Here is a 22836-nt window from a genome sequence, read left to right as displayed (position 1 = left end):
ATCAAAAGAGGGATTAACAAATTTAAAAGTTTAAAAAAATTGAACTAATAAAACTAGAAGCTGTTTTTATGAGAGAAAAACCTAATAAAATAGATAAGCCATTAGCTAATTTCATTTCTTAAAAAATGAATATTATCAAAAATAAAAAGGCAAATTTACAACCAATGAAGATGAAATAAAAGCAATAACTCTATCTTAGAAAAAGAAATTGAACAAGTCACAAATGAACTTTCAAAGGAAAAATTTCCCAGGACTAGATAGATTTACAATTCCATATCTACCAAATATTTAAACAATTAATTGCAATACTAAATAAATTGTTTTGGGGAAAATATAGGTAAAAAAGAAATCCTATTAAATTCCTTCTATGAAACAAATATGCTCTTGATGACTAAAGCAGGGAGAGTCAAAGCAGAGAAAGAAAATTATAGACTAATTTTCCTGATGAATATTAATACAAAAAATTAAATAAAATACTAAGAAGGAGCAATATATCACAAAGATCATATTTTATTATGACCAGACTCACTTCATACCAGGAATGAAGAACTGGCTTGATATTAGGAAAACTATTAATCATAATTGACTATATTTAATGTCAAACCAATAAAAATCATATGATTATTGTAATAAATATAGACAAGGTTTTTTGACAAAATACAACATCATTGTTAAAAACACTAGGAAACAAAAATCAAAATTTCTTTATTGTAGAATTATTAAATATCTAATAAAAAGTCTAGTAATATCAAAATTTCTTTATAGAATTACCAAATTTCTTTCATTTTAAAAAAATGTCTAATAACACAAAAAAGCACATAAATAAATTGGACTTTCTTTAAAATGACAGGTAATATCTATCTAAAAGCAAAAATATAAAGTGTAATAAGAATAGGCTAGAAACCTTTCCAACAAGATGGGGTTGAGATAAAGTAATGGCTTCACCATAATTATTTAATATTAACTATAAGATAAGAAAAAGAAATTGAAGGAAATAAGAAGGAAAAAAAGGTATCACCCTTTAAATTGATTCACTTAGAGAACCCAAGTCAACTAAAAAATAATTGAATTAACTAACAACTACAGCAGATTTTCAGTCTATATAAATAAACCCACATCAATCATCAGGATTTCTATACATAATAAACTACTGCACGAAGAGATATAAAGAGAAATTTCATTTTAAATAACTATGGACAGGATTAAATAATACATAAACACAATTACAAAACACTTCACATAAATAAAGTTACAGATAAGCAGGGACCGAGGAGACTTTGAAATACAATCCATCTGCTGCCTGCACGGGTAATCAGAGGTAAAACTGACAGAGAAGGTAAACATGCGTGACCAGGGAACTCGTTGTTAATCTCAGCCGACCAAGTGAAGCAAGAGCCGAGAGCTTCCTGCTTCCAAGTCAGATTAACCTTCCCTTTCCCCGAATAATGGAAATATCCCTTACCTTCCAGGTGCCAAGACCCAAAAGAGGGATTTTCTCCATTTTGTTTCAGGCTGATACAGGCGATCACTGAGCAACTAACTCCAGCAGCTCTGGAATCAATACAACGCTAAATGCTATCTGATAGGCTGTTTGGAGGCTATTGGGGTTTTGATTCATTTATTCATTCTTCTACTTTGGCCTCTGTTTTTCTGGTTGGCTGGTAAGCAGTGGTTAACTCTGATCTAAAGTTGCTGATCTCTCGTGAGGGGAGGATAAAGCTATTCCTAAGGGTGATAATCTGCTAGAGGAAATAGCTTTATTGATCATCTTTCATGGATGTTATGTTCATGTACATCAACATATTATGTCTTATGTATTATATGAGATATATTAGTTAAAGATATGCATGTATTTAATGATTATTAGCAATATTTATATTAATGTATTTAGTAATGTTTACTTAATATGTATATTATTATATGATAGAGGACTATAAATGTATGCTCTATATACATAAATATTTGTTTATACATAATATGTAAATTACATGCTTATATGGGAGGGGAATATATATGAATGTCCTATGTATAAGTATGTCTTGTAGCATAAATATTATGTAATAAATTTTTTGCAAAAAAAATTTAATACTGAGATAATATCAAATTAAAATTCGTTAACTAATTGAAAAAAAATTCTTTGATGAAATGCAGGAAGTAGTTTGAGGAGAATATCAACTTTGGGTATTGATGGTGGGGTGTAATGCCTTCTTCCTGATGTGTCCTAGGAAGAGGTGTACCTTCATTACTTGTTATGAGCCAGAACTTGAAACAAGGTGATAACTCAATGGAATTGATAGAAACAATGCTTAAATTAACATCTTTGAGAGTTCACACATTAGCTCACACATTAGTTCACACTTTTGGGAGATTTCAGGGTTCAGTATGAGATATCCAAATTCACACCTCCCATAATCCCATTCTCAGAGGAGGAGTCAACCTTTGAGTTTACACCTCTAAAAGAGCATAAAAACAGTTGAGCTCAGTCAGGAGAGTTCAGTTGAAAAGATTGAGAGGGGAGCGTCAGTTAGAGATTGAGAAGCCAGGAGTCGGAGTTGAGCTGGAGGCAGAAGCTGGCAGAGAAGCTGCAAGAGCTCTTGGAACCAAGCAGAGAGATAGGCCTCTAAGAAAACTAACTGGGCTATTTTGGAAGAGACAATAAAAGATTGGATTTTAACTCCTGGCTGTATTTGAGGTGATTATTACTTTGAACGGAAACTAAGGCTGCCTCCAGAAACCTCTCCAAGAAACCTGCTCCCACAGAGAACCATCATATATATTATACAAAAGAAGAGAACACCACAATTACTGACTTACAAGGCCAGTATTTTGATTAAATCACTTTGACTCTTCACTAAGGTTTTAATATATAGTTCTCAAATAAGCCTGCTAGGGGTATGAGGACAATGATGAGTAAGAAGTAGAAAATAGAGGCCAGCTGGCCTATGATGATAAATGGTTGTTCTACAGGTTGGCCGCCAATTCAGATGAGTGTGATCAGGTTGGCAGTAAGGATCCAGAATAGCGTTTGGGATACTGGTTGGAACATTGTGCTTCTTTGGTTGACTGTGTGGAGAAAAGGAGTGATTAGGAGAATTAGGATTGAGGCTAGCAGGGTCAGTATATTGCCTAGTTAATTGGGGATTGAGTGGAGGATGGTGTATGCAAATGGAAAGTATCACTCTGATTTGATGTGAGGAGGGGTATTTAAGGGGTTGGCTGGTGAGAAATTGTCTGGGTCTCCTAATAAGTCTGGTGAGAACAGGGCTAGAATAAGAAGTACAAGAAGAAATAGGATTAGGCCCAGGATATCTTTAATGGTGTAGTAAAAGAGGAATGGGATTTTGTCTGAGTTGAATGCCTGAAGGGTTGTTAGAGACTGTTTTGTTGAGGAAAAGGAGATGGATGATAGCTAGTGCTATAATAATGAATGGGAGGATGGAGTGGAATGTGAAGAACTGGGTGAGGGTGGCTTTGTCTACTGAAAAGCCCCTCAAATTCATTCTGCCAGGGTGGTCCCAGTGTAGGGGATGGCTGACAAAAGGTTTGTGATTACAGTGGCACCTCAGAAGAGTACATATACTAAGAAAGCAGTGACTGTAACAGTTAGGAAGAGAATTACTCGGATGATTCATGCTTCTTTTTAGAGGTAGGATCCATAGTAGATACCGTGGCAGACATGCAGGAACAGGCATAAGAAAAATAGTGTGGCTCCATTAGCATGGAGGTTGCGGATTAGTCTGCCATGATTGAAGTCGAGGCAGATGTGGGCTACTGAGGAGAAGGCACTTAGGGTGTCAGAGGTGTAGTGTAGTGTATGGCAAGAAATAGATTTGTCAGGATTTGGATATCTAGGCAAACTCCCAGTAAAGATCCAAAATTCCATCAGGCAGAAATGTTAGAGGGTACAAGATCAATGAATGAGTGGCTAGTGATTTTTATTACTGGGTGGGTTTTATGTAGGTTAGTCATTAGTTTTTGTAGTTGAGTTACAACAATGATTTTTCATGCCATAGGTTATGATTAGAATCCATACTAAAATTATTATGGAAATGATAGTAATTTTCTTATTATCTTTGTTGCTTTTGCTTCTAAGCCCTCTCCTGTATACGGAGGTTTAAATCTTGCAGCTAGTGGGGGTTTAGGCTGTACAATTGTTATAAGTTTGAATAATACTTTTTTAGGTTAATTGTTTTTTTGATCTACTTAAGAGGAATATTAGTGGTGTTTGGTTATACTGCAGCTATGGTTACTGAGGAGTACCCAGAGAGTTGAGTGAGGAATCCAGTAGCTTTTAATATGTTGTTGCTTACTTTGTTAATAGAAGTAATTTGGTATATGATGTCGGGTGAAGTTGAGGTTGTCACAGCTGTTGAGTTGTTTGATTCGTTAGGTAATTATTGTGTGGGTCAGGATTGAAGTGGGGTATCTTTGTTGTATGGCTGTGGGGGTTGGGCTATAGTATTATTAGGTTGAATTTTGGGAGAAGTGTAAGTAAGCCCCCTATTTTGCAGATGTCTTATTCATCATTGAGGCTGTGGATAATAGAGGCGGAGCATAGGAAGAGCATTGCTTTAAAGAAGGCGTGTGTATAAATATGGAAGAACGCTAGGTGTGCCGGTTGCAGCGATGATAAGTCCCAGCAATGCCAGGGTATTGATGTTTGTTAGGAAGATGCGTTGGATGTCTCAAGAGTTGCTGTTGATTATCAGTCATGCTACAGTTAGTATAAAGCCAATGTCGCCAATTTGGTTATAGAGAACGGCCTATAGGACGGCAGTAGGTTCTGCTGAATCACCATCCGATGAGTATGAATGATATGATTCCTACGCCTTCTCATCCGATGAAAAGCTGGAATAGGTTGTTTGCAGAGACAAGAATAATTATGGTAACTAGAAAAGTGATTGGGTATTTAAAGAAATGGTGGATGTTGGAATCTGCCGTGTATGTATCATGTTGAGAATTCTAGGATCAACCAATACAGTGCCATCAGGATGAAGATAATGGAGAAATAGTCTAGTTTGAAGCTTATGGTTAGATTAAAAGTGTTTATTGAGAATCATTGTCAGTTAGTGACTGTGGTTTCTTGTCCTGAGTAAATGAAGAGGGTGGGTGGGATGAGGCTGATAAAGAAAGCGAGTTTAACTGTGTTTTTACATAGTGTGGGGAAGTTGTTAGTTTTATGTAGGAAAATAATGTTATAGATTAGAGGAAAAGTATGATAATAGATAGTAAAAATGAAGAATTTAATAGATGGTTAATTACTTTTATTTGGAATTGCACCAAAATTTTTGGTTCCTAAGACCAACGGATGACTTATTATCCTTTAAAATAAGTAAGAAAGCTATGGGTTTTAGGCTTGGGTTCAAGAGTTAGCAGTTCTTGTAACTTTCTCAGGCATATAAGGAGATTTAAACTCCTAAGTTTAGACTCAAAATCTAATGTTTTTGTTAAACTATATTTCAATATGTAGGGCCCAGGATGAATTTGGGGTTGATGGAAGTAATTAGGAAGGGTAGGAGGTGGAGTGCCATTAGCATATGTTCTCCAGTGAAGGTTGGTTGGATAAGTAAATTTACCTGGTTGTGAGGTAATTAGAATGTGGAGTGAATAAAGGGCAATAATTACTGTGTTGATACCTAGGAGGATAAGGGAGAAGTTAGATCAGAAGAATAAGGTTATGATTACTCTTAGTTCACCTAATAGGTTAATGGTAGGGGATTGGTCTAGATTTGCCAGGCTGGCAAACCATCAGGCACATATAAGTGGAAGTACTATTTGGAGGCCTCAGGTTAGGATGCGTTCATATAGGTTTTGATTTTGGTTTGCAATTATCATCAGTGGAAGAAGTCAACACGATAGGACTAGGAGTGGTCCTGATAGAGAATCTAGTGAGAAGGAGTTGTAGCCTAGGTTAGAGTTATGGTAGAGAAGAGTTAGGCTTCAGATGCCAATTAGGAAGCTGTGGGCTGTCGTATTGGTTCTTACTCAGGGTTTTTTGGAGTATCAGGTTAGTGGGGTAAGTATAGAGGTTGAGGTTGATACAAGGATTTTTAGCATTGCAGCAGGTTGAGGTTTTGAATGTAGTCATTACCATGAGTGCCAGAGAGTTTGACCAGTAGTGCAAGGCCAATGCCTGCCTTGAAAGCTAAAAAGACCAGTAGGATTAGAGGGGTTATGGATATTGAGAATATGTGGAAGTAGGTAATCAGGAGGGTCATAAAGATGAACATTATACCCTTTAGGCATAAGAGAGTAGATATTATATGAGATTGATAGATTAAGACTCCTACAAGGGCCAGCAGGAAAGCCATAATTAGGTTTAGGTTGATAGGAAGCATTCATGGGGTAGAACCATGATTTAATGAGCCTAAATCAATTATCTTAATTAGATTAAAAACCTATTGGGTTCATTCAAGACCTTTTTAGAACCACTCATAAGCTAGACCGCCTATGAGAAGGATGATGAGGGAGTACGATAGGGCAAGCATAGTGTTGGTTGTTGGTAATTGGATGGCTCAGGGTAGTGGTAAAAGGAGGGCAATTTCAAGGTTGAATAGGAGAAATGTAATAGCAATTAGGAAGACTTTTATGAGAATAGGAGTGGGGGGAGAGCCTAAGGGGTCAAACCTGCATTCATAGGGACTAGATTTTTCCAGGTACAGGTAGAGTTGTGGTCATCAAAAGGCGATAAGAACGATGATTGTGCTAGGGCAGAGTTGATCAGGAGAGTTAGGATTAGGTTAATTATTATTTTTTTTTACCCGTAAGTTAATGATTGGAAATCAGTAGTACCAATTATACTAGAGAAATACGAGCCTCATCAGTAAATAGACACATATAGGAATAGTCAGACTACGTCTATGAAGTATCAGTATCAGGCAGCAGCTTTGAAGCCAAAGTGGTGAGTGGATGTGAAGTGGGAAAAGAGTTGTCGGAGTAGACACACGATTAGGAAGAGCGATCCCAGAATTACGTGAAGGCCATGGAAGCCCTTTGCTACAAAAAATGTTGAGCCGTAAATACCATCAAGATGGTAAATGGTGTTTCATAATATTCTATGGCTTGAAGGGTTGTGAAATATACACCAAGGCAATAGTGATTGATAGGGCTTGAATCATTTGTTTGTGGTTTCCCTCTATAAGAGTGTGGTGGGCTCATGTGATGGAGACGCCCCAAGCGAGCAGGATGGCCATATTTAGCAGTGGGACTTCTAAGAGATTTAGTGGGTGAATTCCTACTCTATTCAGCAGCCTCCCAATTCTAAGGCAGGAGAAAAACTTGAGTGGTAAAAAGCTCAGAAGAAACCTACAAAAAAAGAAGACTTCTGACATGATGAAGAGGACTATACCGTTGTCATGTAAGTCGAGGCTTACTAGTAATGTGAAGACATAGTCCTGGATCATAGCTATGGCCAGTTCTAGGATGGTGAGAAGGAAGAGGATGATGAATGTTATTGATGACAGTGCAATGCTGATGGACAAGAGGGCTAAGGGACTGAACCGATTAAGTGGATCAGGAAGTGGCCGGCTGTTAGACATACTGCTAAGGCTAGTGGTTGAATAAACAGGCTGATTGTTTCGATAATTAGTATAGGGATTAGGAGTGTTGGAGTGCCTTGTGGGAGGAAGTGAGCAAATGAGACTTTTGGTTTATTGTGAAAGCCTATTACTACTGTTCCTATTCAAAGTGGAATGGCCTTGCTACTATTTGAGAGTTGTGTAGTAGGGGTAAATGAGTAGGGAAGGAGAGCAAGAAGGTTTGTTGTTGCAATAAATAGAATTAGGGATATAAGTATAAGGGCTCATGATCGACCAAGATTTTTATGTATTGATATTATTTGCTTGGTGATGAGGCGGATAAGTCAAATTTATAGAATTTGGATTCGGTTTGGGAGTCAGCGCTTAGGCGTTGTAAAGACTAGACATGGAAATAGGATAATAATAGGTAGGGTGGAAATGCCTATGATAGTAGGGCAGATGAAAGGAGCATATAGATTTTCGTTCATTTTTTCTCTCAGGGGAACAGAATTTCTGGAAGTTTGAATATTTCTTCTGGTGGATAAATATAAATTATTTTGTTACCAATGATCTGGAGTTGAAATGAGCAGAAAACACTGAATAGGGTGAAGCCAGCTATGTAGAATCAAGTTGATGTGTCTAATTGTGGCATAGACTTTGAGGAGATATTAAACTCTGGTAATATTTAAGTATTATGTTAATTTCTCAAAGATGTCTGCATCATATGTGACCAGTTTTCCATATATTTTAGAGTGGATATTTCTAATACAATGGACATGAAGCTGTGGTTGGAACCACAAACTTCTGAGCGTTGCCCATAATAAACCCCAGAGCAAGGGGAGGTTAGGGTCATCCTGGGATAGTGTCCTATTTGAGTCCTAGAGAGGGGACCACTCAAGTGTGAAGTACATCCTCCGGTGAGATTAGCATTCAAATTGGAAGTTCTATGGGTAGAACTACTCTACCTAGTCTACTTCAATAGTGGGAATTGGCCGGGGGCTAAATGTGGGGTAGGTACTATGTATGAGTCAAAGGAAAGGTTTTCATAGTCAGTGTACTCATAGCTTCAGTATCATTGATGGCCCATGACTTTGACTGTGAGTAGGGATCAATGATTTCTTCTATCATGTATAAGATGTGTAGGGATAGGAAGGCAATTAGGACAAGGATAACTGACGTATGATTGTTCAAATAGTTTCGACTTCTTGGCAGTCCATGGTGCTGGTATGGGTTAATTTTGTTGTGAGTATAAGAATAAGAACACATAGCACTAATGAGCTAATTAAGAAGACAATTATTAGTATATGGTCGTGAAAGTATATGAGTTCTTCCACTACAAAGAATTCCCAATCCCTCTATTTTTGTCCGTCTGCATTTTTTATTTTCTTCACAGGTTAATTTACACTATTTCAAAGTCCAACTCTTTTTGTACAGCAAAATAACTGTTTGGACATGTATACATATATTGTATTTAATTTATACTTTAATACATTTAACATGCATTGGTCAACCTGCCATCTGGGGGAAGGGGTGGAGGAAGAAGGGGAAAAGTTGGAACAAAATGTTTGGCAATTGTCAATGCTGAAAAATTGCTCATGCAGATAACTTGTAAATAAAAAGCTATAGCATCTTGAAAGCCCAGTTGCATAGGATAAGGCATAATAAGATATAGAGGTTAAATCCTATATAAACCTATAATTTAATTATGGCAAAGTTATGTAATGATTGTTACTAATGTCTTCGTGAGAAAGTCATAAAGGTTATGGGGTTGGAACCTGTGACCTGCTACTAAGCCATGTTTATTTTGGATGTTTCTAAATTTAGCTGTTTCCAAATGGAGAGAAATGCAATGAAGTATAATACCTTATCTTGTCTGAAAGGCATTTGGAGATGGAAGATCAGTAACTCAGCAGAGTTTGAGTCAGGAGAGGTAAGATTGAGAAACATCAGTACAAATCACTTCCTAGAAGAGAAATGATGAACTTTTAATGCAGACTGAAGCACATTTTTAAAAGTTTTCTTTATTTTTCTCTTTGTATTTTCTTTTGCAACTTGGCTATTATGGAAATATGACTTCATGTGCATAATCCAGATCAAATTGCTTGCCTTCTCAAAGAATGAGGTAGAGGTAGAAAGGAAAGAGAAAATTTAAAACTCAAAAATTTTTAAATTAATGTTAAAATTTACTTGCAATTGGAGGATTTTAAAAGAAATACATAGAATGATAGAATAGATACATCTATATATATATTTTAGATGAGAATCATCAGCTAGAGATGATATTTAAATTCATAGGAGCTGATAAGATTACTAAGGGAAGTAGTATAGAGGGAGAAAAGAAGAGAATCAGAGATAATGTTATTCCCTCCAGCTATCCTATATAACCTACAGCAATAAGTATAAGGATTGGGGGTAGGGGGGAGAGTAGTGGAGAAAGAGAGAGAGAAGAGAGAGGGTCTATTAAAAGATGCTTGGTTCTAAAGCAGTGGGGAGCTGGGGGGCGGGGATAATCAACCCTCTAGGGATATTTAAAAACAAATGTCATTTTGCAAAGTCAAAGTATTGGAACTAAAAAGGTGTGTTTCAATCGGGGAATGATTGAACAAGTTATGGTATGTGAATATTATTTAATGCCATTGTGCTGAAAGAAATGGTGAAGGGGATGGTTTCTCTGAGAAGACTTGTGCAAAATGATGCAGAGTGAAGTGAGCAGAACTAGAACAATTTATACAATAGCAACAATATTATGCTGAAAAACAATTTTGAAAGTCTTAAGAACTTTGATCAGCAGTAACCAAACTCAATTCTAGGAGACTCAATAAAGTGGGTTACCTATTTCCTAACAGAAAAGTGATGTACTCAGTGCAAATTAATTATATTTTATTTCTGGATATGAAGAATGGAAGAATTGTAATTTTGCTTGATTATACATATTTGTAATCAGTTGTGTTTTTTTTTTAATTTCTCAGTGCAGGGAGAAATATTGGAAAAGTGAAAAAATAAAATTTAACATTAAAAAAGTTGCTAAGATATTGTTATATCCATCCTCCAAATTATAATGTATGGGGAAAATACACTTTGAATAGATAACCTAACTAATATCAAAGTTTAAAAAAGGAAGCAATAACCCAAAGTATGTAGTACTTGTAGGATTTAACAAAAACAGGGATTATAGGGAAAGCTAGGGAAAGGAAACTTTTAGTGTCTCTCTATCTCCTACTTGCCAAATCCAGTGGCCTTTTCTCAGTCCTCCTTCTCCTTGACTTTTCTGCAGGCTTTTGACTCTGCTAATCATTCTCCCTTCATACTGTCAGTCTGACTAGAATCAGGCTCCAACCTGTGGGAAGCCAGAGCCACACAAAGCAGGTTAGAAACAGGAGAATCAGGACACAAACAGAAATTTAATCAATTTCAGATTAAGGAAAATGGTGTTTGCAAATGGAATTTCCTTCCTCCTCCCCCCAACCAAAAGGAGGGTTTGATATGCTGAACCAAATCTTATATAACACTAGTGGGCTGGATTATGATGTAATCATTTTTAGGTCTTGAGTTACTGTTCCCATGGGCTCTGTAATTGTGTCTCAAGTCCTGATGATTGTGCCTATTCTGCAGGGTTCAGAACCAGAGTTCTGTAATGGATTGGAGTACAGTACCAATCAGTGACAAGAAACAGGGATTGTGAATGTATGATGGATGTACCTGGGAAATAGGAGGAGCTAAACTCCTCAGCAAACACCTGATGCTAGAAACACATCTTCGTCAGAAGGTGACATCATCCTGAGTGCAAAAGATTATTGTTATAGCAAGTTCAGGACAAGTTCTGGATGCTAAAATCCAGCAAGCAGGCTGTGTCAATATTTCGACAATATTCTCTTTTTTCTAGAATTTTGGTTCATCATTCTCCTAGTTCTAGGGCATTTTCTCTGGCTGGAATTCTCTCCCAATTTTGCTCTAACTTTTGACCTCCCTGGTTTCATCTAAGTTTCAACTAAAATCCCATCTTCTTCAGGAAGCTTTCCTTAACATGTCTTAATTCCAGTGTCTTCCCTCCTTTAATTATTTCCTATTTTTCTGTATATAGCTTGCTCTGTATATATTTGTTTTTCATGTTGTTTTCCCTATTAGATACTAATATCCTTTAGGGCAGGAACTATATTTTGACTCTTTTTGGATCTCCAGTGCTTAGTGTAGTAGGGCCTAGCAAATAATAGGCCTTTCATGATTTAATAATTTACTTTCACCATGTTGCATGCATCCTTCTTTTACTAAGTGTCTGACCAAGGAAAGAGAAAAGAAGAGAAAGTTGAAAGAACAATGAAGAGAGAAATGTTAATGATTAAAAATTGCTAACACAGAATAAAATGTCAGTTGGTCAAGTGGCTAATTTGCTTTTGCCTAAAAGGAACTATAATGTGGAAAGGAAGGGGAATGCAGAGGAAGGAGGGTGAGGTGAAGGAAGAGAAGAAGTGTTTATATAATGCTTACCATGAGCCAGCACTGTGCTAAATGCTTCCCAAGTATTATCTCACTTGATTCTCACAACAATTTTGGAAGGTGAATGCTGTTATTATCACTATTTTGTAGTTGAGCAAACCAAGGCAAATAGAATTTAAGTGACTTTCCCAGGATCACACAGCTAGCGTCTGAGATTGGATCTGAATTCAAGTCTTTCTGATTCCAGGCCTAGTGCTCTATTGACTGTATTACCTATGTCTTCTATAATCGAAAATCAAATCTTCTTAAGAAAATAATTTTTCTACAAACAGAGTTTGAAAAGAACTCAAAAATTATCTTGTGTAACCCCTGCCTGAAGTAAGAATCCCCTCTACCACATGATAGCATGGTTCAAAGAAAGAACCCTGATGTGAATTCCAGTTTATTTATATTCAATTTCCTGAATATAGTTTTCTTTCCCAAACTTTCCTTTCTATAGCTTTCCCTATAATCTCTCTCTTTGTTAAATCCTACAAGTACTACATACTGTAGTTTATTTCCTTTTTTTCCCTTTTTAAACTTTGATATTAGTTAAATGCACTTTTGAAGCCACCTGATCTCTATCTCAGTTTTCTCATATATCACAGGGCTGAGCTTAAGCTCATTTGGGGGGAAGGGACCCTTCAAGTTCTAAATAAGACTCAACTTGTGGTCCAGCACTTAGCACAGTGTCTGGGGAGGAAGATAATAAATATTGATTGATTAATTGTTAAGCTTGCAATGAAAGAATGTCCAAGGACATATCTCCCAAGTCAGCCTATTCTTCCTCTAAATGGTCTATTCTAATTTTTAGAAATTTTTCCTTGTATTAAGCTGAAATACATTTCCTTAAGTTGTGAACTGATCCAGCCATTCTGTAGAGCAATTTGGAACTATGCCCAAAGGACTATCAAACTGTGTATACCCTTTCACCCAGTAGTCTCACTACTGAGTCTATATCCCAAAAAGATCATAAAAGAGGGAAAAGGATGCACATGTTTTTGTGGTGGCAAAAAGTTGGAAAATGGATAGATGCCCATTAACTGGAATGGCTGAATATGTTATGAAATATGAAAGTAATTGAATATTATTGTTCTATTAAAAATTATGAACAGACTGATTTTAGAAAGATCTGGAAAGATTTACATGAACTGATGCTGACTGAGCAAAACAAGCAGAACCAGGAAAACACTGTTCATAACAAGATTTTGTGATGATCAGTTGTGATAAATTTGATTTTTCTCAGCAGTTTGGTGATCCAAGACAATCCCAATAAACTTTGAATGGAAAATGCCATCCAAATACAGAGTGAGAGACTTTGGAGACCAAATATAAATCAACACATGCAGCTCTCTTCAGCAAAGAGAGGATCCAAATCAGTTCTAGTTGATCCAGTGAACAGAACCAGCTATACTTAGGGAAAGAACACTGGGAAATGAGTATAAAAAAACACAACATAACATTTCCACTCTTTCTGTTATGTTTGCTTGCATTTTTGTTTTTTCTTCTCAGGTTATTTTTACCTTCTTTCTAAATCCAATCTTTCTTGTGCAACAAGATAACAGTATAAATATGTATACACATATTTATTTAACATATACTTTAACATATTTAACATATATGGTACTGCCTGCCATCTAGGGGAGGGGATGGAGGAAGAAGGTAAAAAATTGAAACAGAGACTTTTGCAAGGGTCAATGTTGAAAAATTACCCATGCATATGTTTTGTATATAAAAAGTTATAATAAAAAAATCAGCACATGCTATGTTCACCTTTTTTTTTTGTCTTCTGGTTCTTTTCTCTCATGGTTTTTCCTTTTTGTTCTGATTTTTCTCTCCCAATATTATTCACATGGAAATAAGTACAAAATGAATGTACATGTATAACCAAAAAAAAAAAAATGTGGTTTTACATGTAATTAGAGAATTTTTTTGAGTAAAAAAAAAATACACTCCCTATAATTTCCACACATTAGTACTTCCTGGGATCAAGAATGAGAGTCAATCCAAAAAAAAAAAAGAGACCTTAAGCAAAAGTGTAGTGCCACTCAGATGTGGGTGGGAAGGCTTGGCAGAGAGCCAAGTGCATATTTATATATGATATCTTCTCCATGTGCCTTATCTCCCATCATGTGGAATAACCTAGAGATAATTAGGAGTCACTGAAGTTTATTGAAGAAATAATGGGGTGAGATGGTCAGATATGCATTTGAGGAGAATCACTCTGGCAACTGCATGCCAAAAGAAGTAGGGAGACATAAGAGAGAGTGTTCATTTAGGAGACTATGATAATAATCCAGGTAAGAATTGATAAGGATCTGAGTGAGGGTGGTGGTCATTATGAATGACCATAAGGGAACTCATCAAAGGCATGTTGAAATCTGTAATACCTCTGCTATGGAAACAGATGGATGATTGGTCAGAAGACACAAGTACTTATTTTCTCTTGCTATAGGCTTTTCACCCAGATGATCACAATAGCCCTTTCCTCCCCTCAAATCTGCCCTTCATAAAGTTGCAGAATTAATCTTCCCTATTTAAAAACTTCACTAGCTCCCCTTTGCCTAAAGAGTAAAATATAAATTCTTTCATCTGTGTTTTAAGGCCCTACACATAACTGTTCCAATCTGCCTTTCTGGTCTTATTTTGTATGTCTCTACCTTCATATACTCTGTGGATTCTAATTTCCAACTCTACTGTACTGTACAACTAGATGTATTTCAATTTCAATCTTCCCTCTTCTGCTTCTGTGCATTAATGTATTGTGTCCTTCGTACCTGGAACATTTCTTCTACATCTCTGGTATTAAATCCATTTCTTCCCTTCAAGACTCAGTTCAAATTACACACATTTAATAAAACTTTCCTCCAACTTTCTGTTAGGTAAAAAGAGAGTGACCAATGAGAGCTTAATCGTTAGAACAGGTTCCAACTTTCGCTTCTTGGTGATTTATACAGAGCAAGCACAATATTTTCCACCTGTAACAAACCAACACATGAATCTTTTTTTGTTTTGGAGGAGGGGAAGCTTATTTATTTTTAACACACATTGCTTTATGAATCATTTTGGAAGAGAAAACAATGGGAGAAATTAAAAAGCAGAAAAAAGAAGTGAACATAGCTTGTGTTGCTTTACATTCAGTCTTCTTAAATCTTTTTCTGGTTGCAGATGACATTTTCTGTACATTGACTATTGGGGTTGCTTTGAATCACTGAATGGTTAAGAAGAACCAAGCCTTTCATACATGATCGTCACCCATTCTTGCTATTAATATGTACAATGTATTCCTGGTTCTGTTCATTTCACTCAGCATTAGTTCATGTAAATCTTTCCAGGCCTTTCTATAATCAGTTTGTTCATCATTTTTTATAGGACAATAATATTCCATTACCCCTTCATGTACCACCGCTTGTTCATCCATTCCCAATTGAAGAGCATTCACTCTTTTTTCAATTCTTTGTTACCATGAAAAGAGCTGCTACAAACATTTTTGCACATGTAGATCTTTTCTCCTCCTTTATGATTTCCTTGGGGTACAGACCCAGTACTTCTGGGTCAAAGGGTATGCACAGTTTTATAACCTTTGGAAATAGTTCCAGATTGCTCTCCAGAATGAGAATCTTGATGGGCTTATTTCTGGCCACACATTACCTATGGGCTGCTACTTTAGAGTGGAATCATCTCATTGGATGAGGAGTCAGAATGATTGATAAACTAAAACTGTGGTTATAAGCAAAAAGATAAATATGTCCAAGAAGATGCTGGAGATCAAACTAGCTCTTAAGAGTTGATTGTTAAATTTTTAGTGTGAATATTAATACCTCTGAAGTGCAAAAATACTACAAATCAGTAGTTTTTTTTTGTTGTTGTTGGTTTTTTGGACTTAAGAAAATGATGGCAAAAACACTAATAATACAGATTTAAAATGTGTTATCATGCCTGTTTTTTTTTCCCCAGAAAGCCAGTTGTTAAAAGCTTTATTAACATTCCACGGAATAAACCCCTTTCTTAGCCCTTTTGCTCTTTTTTACTTCCTGGTGATAAAGTTGATAGAAATACTATTAGTTGCTGGGTGGGAAGCAGTAAGCTATATTCCCCCAGTGACCTGCCATGAGTCTATGAACGCATCACCTTTATTTCTTCTGTATTGATTTTTTCCTGTTGTTTGGTAAATGAGTATCCTGAAAAGAGAATTGTCCAGTGGGTTTAGGAGATTTATGAAAACTGCCAGAGATTCTGCAAGCAATTGAAATTGGTATTAGAGTCCACTGGAATCAGTAGCAGCAGTAGCCAAGAAACCTACATGACTGAAGTAGTCATTGACCTTTCCACCATGTATAAGGAGCAAGTAAAGCTGAATGAAGAAGGAGCAACTCTTTTATCACCAATATCACGTCCATGGGGACTCCACATGAAGAAAAGAACTCTTAGAACTAGGAATCACACTACCCAAAATTCCCATATGTTCCCTACATGTATCCACTCCCCAAAGAAACTTTGTGTTTTTAAGGGGAACAATGTATCCCTGGTTTGGGAAGAATACTTTGTATCATCTGCCTTTAGTTTGATCCTACTATCTGTCCCCAGGAATCCCATATGCAAAAGAGAACAGCCCCAGATGCTTCTGAACTTACTATACCTTTAAAAAAAATATTCCTTTTGTAAAAGCTAATTGATGTCAACTTCTTGGTTGCTACTGGCAAGTACACAAGCATATTATTGCTTGTGAGCAATATAACAGAAGTCATGGCCTCTTAGGATTACCCCAATGACCTAAGAAACTAACCTACCAGTGCAAATGGAAAAGTGGACTCAGAGAGGATACTAAATAAGCACTTTTCCCAAACTTTCCCTTTGCCCAAATCTCATTCTACTACTTATCATACTTACTGTTTGCAGATAGAGATACATGACTATATTTATCTATAGCTATATGTATCCACACAAACAAGCATGATGCATGCATACACATATTTTCTAATTAAACTTAAAAAGCTATCTCCTTTCCCAATCCACATATGTATATATAATTACATATATGCATATGCACACATATATCTGTATATAATTGAACTGGATAAAGGCTCCTATCTCTCTCTCTCTTTTTTTTTATTATAGCTTTTTATTTACAAGTTATGTGCATGGGTAATTTTTCAGCATTGACAGTTGCAAATCCTTTTGTTCCAACTTTTTCCCTCCTTCCTCCACCCCTTCCCCAAGATAGCAGGTTAACCAATACATGTTACATATTTTAAAGTATAAATTAAATAAAATATATGTATACATGTCCAAACATTTCTATCTCTCTTTTTTCAAGTCCTATCATTTGCATCTAGTTACCTCACAATCTTGCCAGATTGAACCAGTCACTTTTCATAACCTTCTTATGGTATTTTTCATGGACTTCATTATATTGTATTTATTTTTATATACATCCCATCAGTTAACAAGCATTTACTAATCACTTTTAATGTGCCATATACAGTGCTAGCCAAGAGAAACACAAAGGCCGAAGAGAGACAAACTCTGCCCTCAAAAAAAACTTACATTCTATCAAGGGAACACAGCATATAAAGGCAAGTAATGGCCATGCAATTAAGCTTTGTTAATTGAATCTAGCCAAATGTAGAAACTGGAAAATGAATGGATGCCCATCAATTGGAGAATGGTTGGGTAAATTGTGGATTATGAATGTTATGGAATATTATTGTTCTGTAAGAAATTACCAGCAGGATGAATACAGAGAGGATTGGAGAGACTTACATGAACTGATGCTAAGTGAAATGAGCAGAACCAGGAGATCATTATACACTTCGACAACGATACTGTATGAGGATGTATTCTAACAGAAGTGGATTTCTTCGACAAAGAGATCTAACTCAGTTTCAATTGATCAATGATGGACACAAGCAGCTACACCCAAAAAAAGAACACTGGGAAATGAATGTAAACTGTTTGCATTTTTATTTTTCTTCCCAGGTTATTTTTATCCTCTGAATCCAATTCTTCCTGTGCAACAAGGGAACTGTTCGGTTCTGCAAACATATATTGTATTTAGGATATACTGTGACATATTTAACAAGTATAGGACTGCTTGCCATCTGGGGAAGGGGATGGAGGGAGGAAGGAAAAAAGTCAGAACAGAAGTGAGTGCAAGGGATAATGCTATAAAGAAATTTTTTTCAAAATAAAAAAAGAGAAAAAAAATCGAGTCTAGCCAAATGAAGGTAAATTGTCAAACCCTTTTCAGATGCAATAATAATATCAATTTTATTATTCCAAAGTCAAGAACAAGACTCTGATTTTCTGGTGGAGCGCTGAACAGTACATGAAGCTTAATCAAGAACTAACTACACATAGTGGATTGAAATGAATTTTTACTTAAACATTCAATAATTAGGGTAGCTCAGCCTCAGTTGAGGCTGGTCTAAAATGTGGTTGTTCTGGTAGAGAGAAGGAAGGCAAGACAAATGGCAAAATTCCCACACTGGATAACATGAGATGGGATATATTACTGTTAAGGAATATTAAGGGGTCGCCTGAACTTGTCTTTTTGAATGGCCATATCTTCCAGAAACATACAGGACCCAGAGCTGGCATAATTTGTTATTTGTATCCCAGCTGGACTCCCTGTAGATCCTTTGGAATCCAGACAGGAGACAGTCAACAGTTGACTGACTGAGAAAGTGCTTGTGCAGCCAGTAATCTTATAGATAAGCAGACCATCTCATGATCTAACGGTCCCCAAGAAAAAAAGAAAGTTGTTTTTGCCATAACCTTGCTCCTCCCCTTCAGCTAAGCTCCCCTTTTGTCCTTTTCCCACATTTACTTCATTTTCCTCCCTCCCATGCCATGCCCCTTTAGGTAGAGATGTGTTTTCTTCTTCTTCCTTTATTGTATTATCATAGATATGCAAACTTCTGTATAGATTGTGAATTCTTTGGGTTCCACACACATGTTCATCCCTCTTGTAATAAATCTACTTCTCACATGTTTCATGAAGTTGTGATTGCCTGTTGACAGTATCTTTTTTAAGTTTTTTAAGGATAAGAAGTTGTTTATCAATCATAATACTTAGCACAGCATCTCTTGTGTAGTAAGTATTCAGTGGATATTTGTGGAAGGCAGGAGTGCTGAAGAATACAGGAAGGAAAACAGGAAGGCAAGAAGGATGTAACATCAAGTTCAATGACATTTGATAAATAATTGTGCTTGACAATAAACATAATTATATAGACACACACCAAGATTGAGTTCTCCTGGAACTATACATGGAATTGATTGCCATATAAATAGTGAAGACATAAAGAGTCCTTTTTAAAAAGTCAATATATTTTAGGGCAACTAGGTGGTGCAGTGATAGAGCACTGGTCCTGAAGTCAGGAGGATTTTACTAGCTGTGTGACCCTAGCAAATCACTTAACCCTGATTGCCTTGCCAAAAACCAAACAAAAAAAAAAAGTCAATATCTTTTGCTTAATTTTTTTTTGGCTGAGGCAATTGGGAAGTCAATATGTTTTGAAGCTAGAAAAGAACTGGTATTATTTGATAGTTGTGGAAGTAGCTGGAGAACTAGCCAACTAGCTCTCAACCTTCATGTAAACCAGAAGATAAGCTGTTTCTCCCCTAAGAAAAGAGGAATAGAGAGAAACATTTTAGTTAGTTAATGCAAAAGTTTGGAAGGGATAGTGACAAAAATCAAGCCATCTCCTAAGTATTATTCTTATGGTCACTGGTAATACAGCAATTAAAGGAGTATTGCTTCTCTCCTGTTCATTTGCATCTTTTGGCACTATAACCTACATCTAAAATGGCACACTTAAAAATCCAGAATCATCCCCTCCCAAAAAAATAATAAAGTTAGCCGTCCCACTTCAATGTTAAATTATTCTTTCACATTCACCCCATACAATAGGCAATCAAAAATATATCTGGTCTCTGAATGATTAAGACTATTTTCTATTCTAGGACATAAAGTATAAAGACAAACTTATAGTATGTATAATAAATCATCTTTTGAGTTATATGGCCAATTAATAGAAGAGAGACAAGGTAAAAATCTTTGCACTATTTTGTTAACATAGCAAACTGACAACTACAATTCATTATTTGAGGGGTTATTTTTTTGGTTACCTTTTTATAATACACAAAAAGAAAGTAATGGAAGAGTGAATATAAGGTTCCCAGCCCAGTTGTTGCTCAAAAAAATTCAGATTCCTAACTGTCAATAGCAAAGGCCAAGTCTTTTTTGCACAATTGATGAAACAAATATTTCTCTTACCAATATAAACAATAGTTCCCATAAGTTCTTTTGATATCTTCCCATGTAGCCTAGAAGAACAGAAAGAGATAAAGTCAAATAGCCAACTTTATTAAATGCTTAAAGCATGGTCCTATACAACACAGGTTTGCTCATCCCCACCTCAGTCATCACAAGTGAACCCAAGACCCTGGAATTAATCCAATTTTAGAATGTCCTTTCTGCAATGCCATTTCTGATTCTTCTCATATAATACCAGTTTGCTTAGTTTCTTTATCATATATAATACTTGAGTCTGTGGTTCTTAACTTCACTTAGTATACATATGATGCAGTTCTTTGTCACAGTCTCTCCTGATGCTCCTTCAAATATATTAAAGTTTAGGGACAATGAATTTAAATCTTCAAATCTTTGGAAATTATTCCTAACAGTTAAATTCAGCAGAAGAGCCTTCCTAACAAAAGGGTCTAGAGACCCTAATTTTAAGTCTCCCAAACCACAAAAGGAACCCCCCAAATTCCAAAAATCAGACCCCAAAGCATTTTTTGGTATCGTGAACCCATCTAATATTGATTCTATTCCATTAGTATGCTCTAATTCCAATTAAAATTATTTTGAATGTCCTGAAAGTGTGGTTAACCTAATGTAGAAAGTCATATTCCTCACCCAGCAGACACTGGAGTCATTGAAGCAAAACCATCTGCCATCAGCAGAATTACAAATATAGGCACAGTAATGTCCATAGTTGGCTGTCCCCATGTGAGCAACCACTGCAAAAAGTTCATATTTCTGGGAAGGAAGGAAACAAAGAACAATGTGGAACCCCTATGACATTTTTAGGCAACAGTGTAAAGGGGATAATAGGAGGGCTATGACATTTGTAAGAATTAACTTGTCTATTTATACTACATTCTTTAAAGAGGTAATAATAACATTTCCCTCCTAGGATTATAGTGAGGATAAAATAAGATGTGAAATATATGTAAAGCACATTATAAATAATATAATTTAGAGAAAGCATATAAACAACTGACCCAAACTTTAAAGCATTACATAAATGGTTAGCTACCACTGATGTTTTTATTGTTGTTGTTAATATTCTGTCGGAACATTAATTAATAATTAATCATCAATAAATTAATAATTAGGAAGTTAGGGACTAAGAAATAGCTGTAGTAATTTAAAATTCCAGTCCCTTTAAAAACAATAAATTTTCTTTGTTATCGATTGCATCCATGATTCCAAGCATATCTAGAATAGAAAGAATTTTGGGTTTGGAGTCATATAACTCAGATCCTGGTTCTGCCACTTACTACCTACATGAATTTGGGCAAGTCACTTAATTTCTGAAGATAATCAGCTTCTCCTCATCTATAAAATAGTGGTGGATAAGCAACTAAGATAAGTTCTAAGATAGAGTTTCTATAATCATCTTCCTCAAAGAAATGGGGACTATTTTCTTAAAATCAGTAGAGGGAATGGAATTAAGAAAGAGAAATTCTTCCTATGTACAATATACCAACAGTAACTAAAGAGCTTATGATATGAATGCACTAATCCAAACAATCAACAGGTTTTTTTGTCCCTTGCCTGTTCTAATTTCTATAAACAAATTCTACAAAAAAAAAAAATTCTATGTGGTGCCATAGTACATAGAGCTTTGGGCTTAGAGTTAAGAAAACCTGAATTCAAATCCAACTCACAATCCAAGTCATTTAATTGCCTCAGTGTCTTTAATTATAAAATGGGGATCATAATAGCACTGACCTGCAGGGTTGTTGTGAGGATCAAATGAGATAATTGTAAAGCAATTAGCACAATGTTTGGCACATAGTAGATTGCTTAATAAATGCTTATTCCCTTCCTTTTCTCTAAACAGAAACTATTATTACTGAACCAAGAGTAAATGGGATGGGAATAAAGACCAAGACGGGTGTTCAAAGATGTTCTTTCTGAGAGTGGATCCATTCTTTTCTAACAGGCTTCTAGATCTTCAAGGTTCTCCAAGCCAAGCCAATGAATAGGAGAAAAGAATCATTTCTCTGACTTGGGTTCTCAGTACCCCCTACCTGTCCTTCAGAGTCCCACCAATCTTGTTCTGCTGAAAAGACCAGGTTTTTGGGAAAACTCAGTGGATGGTTGATCTTCTGAGTCTCTGAGAAATTCGTGGAGGAGAACCGCCTGAGGTGGAATGTCAATATTGGGGGCAAATGTGTGATCTTCAGGGTCTGAAAAGTAGAAACATGAAGACCAAAAGTGTGAAAATCTGAAGTGAAAGAAAATCAAAAATGAAGAAAGATGCGAGGATGAAAAGTCAGCCCAGCATGCGAATATTAGAATTAATTCCACCGATTTATCTTGGGAAGATGACTCAAGATTGAAGCAATGGGACATCTACCTAGCTGTCAACAAATTAGCCCCTACTTCTTGCATTTTAGGAAAGTTCAGTATCAGCTTACTATACTAGAAATTCTATTCAATTAAATAAATTTAATTCAAAAAACATTTGTTATTTTCTGGTCATAGTAGGAATTTGTCCAGCATTTCTAATGGAAGTAGTCTAACCTTTAAGGGATTGTCCCTCAT

The 22836-nt window shown here is 36.0% G+C and overlaps 2 protein-coding genes and 1 long non-coding RNA gene across 4 annotated transcripts in view; 1 reads left to right on the top strand and 2 right to left on the bottom strand.

Annotated features, from left to right (window-relative positions):
- LOC127539131 (1,5-anhydro-D-fructose reductase-like) overlaps nucleotides 1–1604 on the bottom strand; it is a 29182-nt gene extending 27578 nt beyond the window's left edge. Inside the window, exon 1 of one of the 2 annotated variants that reach the window (XM_051963150.1) lies at nucleotides 1463–1604. In XM_051963150.1, coding sequence (XP_051819110.1) covers nucleotides 1463–1501 — 39 coding nt within the window. In that variant the 5' untranslated portion in view covers nucleotides 1502–1604. The remainder of the gene's footprint in view (nucleotides 1–1462) is intronic. The other variant, XM_051963149.1, reaches the window with a different exon arrangement.
- On the top strand, nucleotides 1580–22330 carry LOC127539132 (uncharacterized). The gene is made up of 3 exons (XR_007947850.1): nucleotides 1580–1661; nucleotides 9342–9447; nucleotides 22232–22330. It is a non-coding gene; the product is annotated as an uncharacterized LOC127539132 (long non-coding RNA).
- USP18 (ubiquitin specific peptidase 18) overlaps nucleotides 18234–22836 on the bottom strand; it is a 30291-nt gene continuing 25688 nt past the window's right edge. The window contains exons 8-11 of the mRNA XM_051963148.1: nucleotides 22320–22478; nucleotides 20917–21039; nucleotides 20272–20321; nucleotides 18234–19616 (exon numbers count right to left, since the gene is read on the bottom strand). Coding sequence (XP_051819108.1) covers nucleotides 19571–19616; nucleotides 20272–20321; nucleotides 20917–21039; nucleotides 22320–22478 — 378 coding nt within the window. The 3' untranslated portion in view covers nucleotides 18234–19570. The remainder of the gene's footprint in view (nucleotides 19617–20271; nucleotides 20322–20916; nucleotides 21040–22319; nucleotides 22479–22836) is intronic.

This window comes from Antechinus flavipes, chromosome 5 (assembly GCF_016432865.1).
Source record: "Antechinus flavipes isolate AdamAnt ecotype Samford, QLD, Australia chromosome 5, AdamAnt_v2, whole genome shotgun sequence".
Lineage (NCBI taxonomy): Eukaryota > Metazoa > Chordata > Mammalia > Dasyuromorphia > Dasyuridae > Antechinus > Antechinus flavipes.
The sequence above is the reverse complement of the archived record's forward strand: the minus strand, read 5'-3'. Positions and strand labels throughout refer to the sequence as shown.